The sequence below is a fragment of the Gavialis gangeticus genome, unplaced genomic scaffold (assembly GCF_001723915.1).
Source record: "Gavialis gangeticus isolate Ggan-Ray unplaced genomic scaffold, GavGan_comp1, whole genome shotgun sequence".
NCBI lineage: Eukaryota > Metazoa > Chordata > Crocodylia > Gavialidae > Gavialis > Gavialis gangeticus.
The window spans coordinates 16,569,208-16,574,420 of NW_017729034.1; the positions used below are offsets into that span (position 1 = coordinate 16,569,208).

General features: G+C 46.1%; 1 protein-coding gene across 1 annotated transcript in view; it reads left to right on the forward strand.

The window, feature by feature from the left end:
* CLCN1 (chloride voltage-gated channel 1) overlaps positions 1–5,203 on the forward strand; it is a 106,609-nt gene extending 101,406 nt beyond the window's left edge. Inside the window, exons 20-23 of the mRNA XM_019526678.1 lie at positions 1,540–1,578; positions 2,045–2,149; positions 3,299–3,385; positions 3,937–5,203. Coding sequence (XP_019382223.1) covers positions 1,540–1,578; positions 2,045–2,149; positions 3,299–3,385; positions 3,937–4,317 — 612 coding nt within the window. The 3' untranslated portion in view covers positions 4,318–5,203. The remainder of the gene's footprint in view (positions 1–1,539; positions 1,579–2,044; positions 2,150–3,298; positions 3,386–3,936) is intronic.
* The last annotated feature ends 10 nt before the right edge of the window (positions 5,204–5,213 follow it).

Consider the following 5,213-nt stretch of genomic DNA (forward strand, 5'->3'; position numbering starts at 1 on the left):
CCTCTGAACCCTCTCCAGGCTGGCCACATCCTTTTTAAAGTGCAGTGCCCAGTACTGGACGCAGTACTCCAACTGTGGCCTGACCAGTGTCACATAGAGGTGGAGTATTACCTCTCTGGACCAGCTTGAGATGCATCTTTGGATGCATGACAAGGTGTGGCTGGCCTTGCTGGCTGCAGTCTGGCATTGGCGGCTCATGTTCGTCTTGGAGTCAATAATGACTCCAAGATCCCTTTCTGCCTCTGTGCTCACAAGGGGGGAACTCCCCATGCCATACTTTAGTACTTCCTTTTGAAGGTACTAAAGAACGGTGCAGTAACTGTCTGTACTGCACCATGCACGTGGTGCATGGTTAGATTTCACAGCTACGTTGCCATAGCTGCCGATCATTTGTAGACTCATATGATTGCTACATTGCTGTAGTGTACCATATAGTGACATAATGCATTGCTACAGTGATGTAGGGCGATATGTAGATGCGCCCATGGTGCAGCTTCAAGAAAAGGGATTAAGAGGGGGCTTAATATCTTACCTCTGCATCATGCAAAGCGGGGACTTGAACTTGGGCTGCTATGACTCCAGAGGAACAGCTTAGTTATAATTCCTCACTGGATCTGTGGATTGTACCCAAGGCCCCTTGTAATCAAACTCTTTGCTTGTGTTTAATTTTTGGATATTTTAGATGCATGTTTCTGATTTTCTGAGCATTTTAGAAAATGTTGGTGCTGGATCATATCTAAACAAATACCTTTTAAATGTTTCAATTCATCCACCAAACTGGAAGGGGTGTTATCTGTATAGTGATAATCCTGATGGCTTGCTCAGGTCAGAGGAAGCACCATCTATCTGTCCAGTCCCAAAGTAATCATTAGGAGACTAATCAGAAACTTGAACTAGGACCTAGGACTAATCTGGAGACCAGCCAGAAGTATCTCAGTATGCATGTTCCACCTTCCCTAAGAATGGGCTCCTATTCTTGTGTAGGGAGGCTGCTCCAACACACTGTAATTACAGCATGTTGGAGCAGACTCAATCAAGTGTGCTGGAGCGTGGTAATTACTGTTCTCCAGCAGACTCCAGTGTTATATGTATCAGCATTCCTGTGCTAAAAAATGGCTGTGGGGGCACTTTAAAGCTGGTTCGATAAGCTTTAGTTAAAGCACCTCTACTGCCATTTTTCAGCCTGGGGACACTGATACACATGATGCTCCGAGCACTTTAATTAGTGTGGCTCTCGGAGCCCCCCATCGCCTCCCAGAGCACATCTATAAATACCCAATGATACCAAAGGAAGGTTTGCGGGGGGGTGGGGGGTGAGGTAGCTTTGGCCCCTACAGATAAATTAATCACTAGGTGGCACTGTTGGGAGCAGAAAGAGGAGGCCCATGAGTGTGAGAGATTAGGATGACCAGAAGTTAGGAAGAGGAGCTGCCAGAATACAGGAGTACTTCTTGGAGCAGGGTGAACATTCATCTAGGATTTTGTTAGTGGTATTCTGTGGTCTTTCTTTGACTTTGGCTTTATTTTCTATTCTTTTAGGACTCAGTAGATCTTGTTGACACAATGAAACCAGAGGAAGTAAGTCTGGTTGAGGAAAAGTGTGTGTGTGGCAGGGGGGAGGTAGAGAGGAGGTGGTGAAAGGCGGTGCAGTGGATGCCTCCTCCTGTCCATGAGCAGAACAGAGTTTAACTGCTTATGAGCTAAAAGGAGAGGTCATTCAGATACCTTCTTTCTTGAACATAAGGAATTCTGTTCTGGAAAATCTAGAAGATTTCTTCCCCTCTAAGCAGAACTAAGGATGAGCATACCGAGGTGCCTAGATGCTTTTTTCACTGCTACTGGGAACACTTTTTTATTGCTGCAGCGTTGCTAGTTTCCCAAAGGGAAATCCCATCTGACAATGGAGGAACATGGAATCTGAGAGGAAAGATTAACTGAAGGAGATAGACAGAGGTGCTGGAGAAATAGCAGCAGGAGGATGACCCTGGGTGGGGATAGAAGCTAGAAGCACACTATAAGTGTGATCTCCTCTTTTCTGTGTCAGATAGATGCTTGGGAGCAGGAGGAGTTGAACAAGGAAGTGTGCTTTGACAGCTGTCGCATAGACCCCTCTCCCTTTCAACTGGTGGAGAGGACTTCCCTGCACAAGGTGGGTGCTGAACTTCCTATTACATCTCACCTTTCTTGCAGACTCTCGGTCACCACAAGGCTCATTCTCTGTTTACTCCCTCCCTCTCTGTGTATGCTCATTTTGCCTCTCATTGTATTTTTGTCTTGTTGTCTTTTCTTTTCCTTCCATAAATAATTCATTGAGCTCCCCTAACCCCAATATCTAGCTCTGGCCTCCTGGAAAATGAGAAGTTACAGCAAACTGTTTTGATACAAGAGCTTCAACAGACCATACTAGGATCCACTAGCCATAGAATTAGTTTCACATTTCAAGCCTCTAAGGCATCTGGTTCCTCACATATTATCAACAGGACTCCTACTCCTAAACCCAGTAGACAGCAGGAGCCGCACCTCAGCCATTTTTAAAAGCAGTAATGAATTAATCCTGAATTTCATACTCTGTGCAGAAAAATCCATCCCTAGTAGTGGGATTTCTAAACTTGCCTGAAACTCAGGACCTTCATGCCAGTGCATTAATGCTAGTATTCATCCTCTCTGCTTCAGAGCATAACAGGATGTGCATACACCTCTCATTTGTATTGATATCTGAATTTGTAAGATACAGTGGGCACAGCTACACATTTATTAATGCCCAGTGGTTACTGCACATTAAATTTACTTGTACTTGTAAAATCAAGGACTAGATTAATGTGTAGTAACTGGAGTCACTGAGCAGTAATGCTGGTGAACACCTTTTTAGTGATGGTACTGTGCACTAGCTTAATAATACTACACAGTAGCATTAGCATTAATGTGCAGTAGCTTAATAATACTACACATTAGCATTGTTTGTGCTGCGATGTGCTACTGCACAGTATTATTAGGCTACTGTGCAGTTAGTATCTCATGTAGACACACCTGCTATGTTACTACTTAGGACTTGGTGCACTAGTTCCTGGATGCACAGGGATATGTTGTCTGTATGTACCAAGTGAAGGATGATAGATACATTTGGGAATTTGCCAGGTATCACCAAACACCTCTAAGAGTTGCTACATGCCAGTGGGGCTGGAGGGCAGTTGCGATTTTCCCTTTTAGCTTAGGAGCCGAGTAGATCTCAGCCCTCAGTCTCACACCAAGTCACACTCCAGTCTCTGGAACAGATGTTCTCTTGTGCTTTCTCCCACAGACGCACACCTTGTTCTCCTTGCTGAGCCTCAGCCATGCCTATGTAACCAGTATGGGGAAGTTAAAAGGAGTGCTGGCATTAGAAGAGGTAAACAGTTGCATTATTGAATCAAGGAAGGCATTCCCACCTCTTCCTGCTCCACCTCAGACTTTTGTTTCATCACAATATCTTACAGATAACTGGGAATCAGCTTAGGGGGTCTAGGTTTCTGGTCTCCTGTTACTATACTTCCTTACACTCCAGTCTTGAATCCAAATCAGTTCTTTGCCCTGCTGAAGTAGAATAAGTATGCTGCTGGAAAGGGAGTCTTTCAGACAGGGCCTTAGCAAACCAAGACCTTATTTCACTTACATGAATGTTAATGTTTACCTGGCCCTTTCCATGAAAAGAAGGCTCTGTCCTGAGTGACTTGTACTAGATCCATTTAGTAGCTGTTCCTTCAGATCATGGTGGCATGGAATTTGTGAAATGCTGTTGAGTGAGACAACACTACAGCAGTGTGCAGTCTGATTTTTCCCAGGTCACAGGGCTAGAGAAAGTCTTATCTGGGTAAAATTCCTTTATTTTTTACTATAGCTGAACTTCTGTTGTGCTTTGTGTATTCTATCCTCCCCCCGGCCCTTTTCTCCCTCCAATAGCTCCAGAAAGCGATTGAGGGCTCCACGCGCTCTGGTGTCCGTCTCCGTCCACCGCTTGCTAGCTTCCGTAACACCAACCGGACCTCAGTTAGCAGTGAGAAGGCCAACCAGGTCTCACAGGTGTGGAGCCGGCAGAACAGCTGTGCAGTACCCATGAAAGGAGCAGTGGACTCAGGGGCAGAGAGCCCTTTGCCCCCCAGCTCCCTGTCCCTGCAGCCCTTGCCCTTCCCTGAGGAGGGGCTGCCTTCTGCCACTGATACTGAGTTGGAGGACATGGAAATGACTGGCCCTGTTACTGAAAACATTTCAGACATCCTCAAGGACCTGAGCCTGCACTCCACGGATCTGGATGAGGATGAGGAAGAGGATGTACCTCTATAATTGGTGGGAGGAGGAAGTGTTCCACCCCTTCTCCCTTCAGTGAGCTATCTGTATTATATATGTTCCTCAGGGAGCCTATGGACTGTTTCACTGCACTCTGATATGTAATGATTGGCTCTGCTGGGGGTAGGAGCACAGGACTGGCCTTTCCTTCTGTTGCCTTCAGTGCCTAAAGTGTTATGCTGCCTTGGATGTGCAGGGGAGGCCCTTGGACGTGTTGCATATGGGTGTGCAGGGGATGGGGAGGGAGAGTCCCCAAGGATTAATGAAAGCTGGGGTTATGGGATAGTGGAGCTCTTTCCTCTCCTAACTCTTGTGTGTACATGAGGGAGGCAGCAGGAATAAAGAATGCATGGGAACTGCCAGTTACAGAACGAGAATCCTGGACAGATCCTGCCGTTACGGACATGTAGTGAGAAGCAGGGTAGCTTCAGCAGCCTTTGCACTTCTCTGTTTCCCTGAATACCCTACAGCTGCATAACACTGTGTGCCTTCATTTATTTCGGTTCAGGAAGGAACATGCTCCCAACTCAGGAGTCTGACTGGTGAGAATTTTCAGAGCTGCAGGAAATACCTGCAGGAGACAACAGGACCCCCAAGCACCTTCCCTGGTACTGTCAAACCAGCTAAAATTGTAATTCCCGAAGATGTGGGCTGATCTAGCCTGGTACCTGAAGAAATGCAGGGCCAACTGAGACAAATAAGAGCCTTATATAATAGCAAGTTTTCCATGCACACTCTTCTCCTTCACTCCCCATTGGTGTTTGCCATCTTTTCAGGACACCACAACCCCTTCTGTGAGCATGTCCACATATGCATCCATGCATGAGTACATACACACAAAGGCATGAATGCTCATGTGTACTCACACACCTTTGAAGCACCCTGAATCCTAT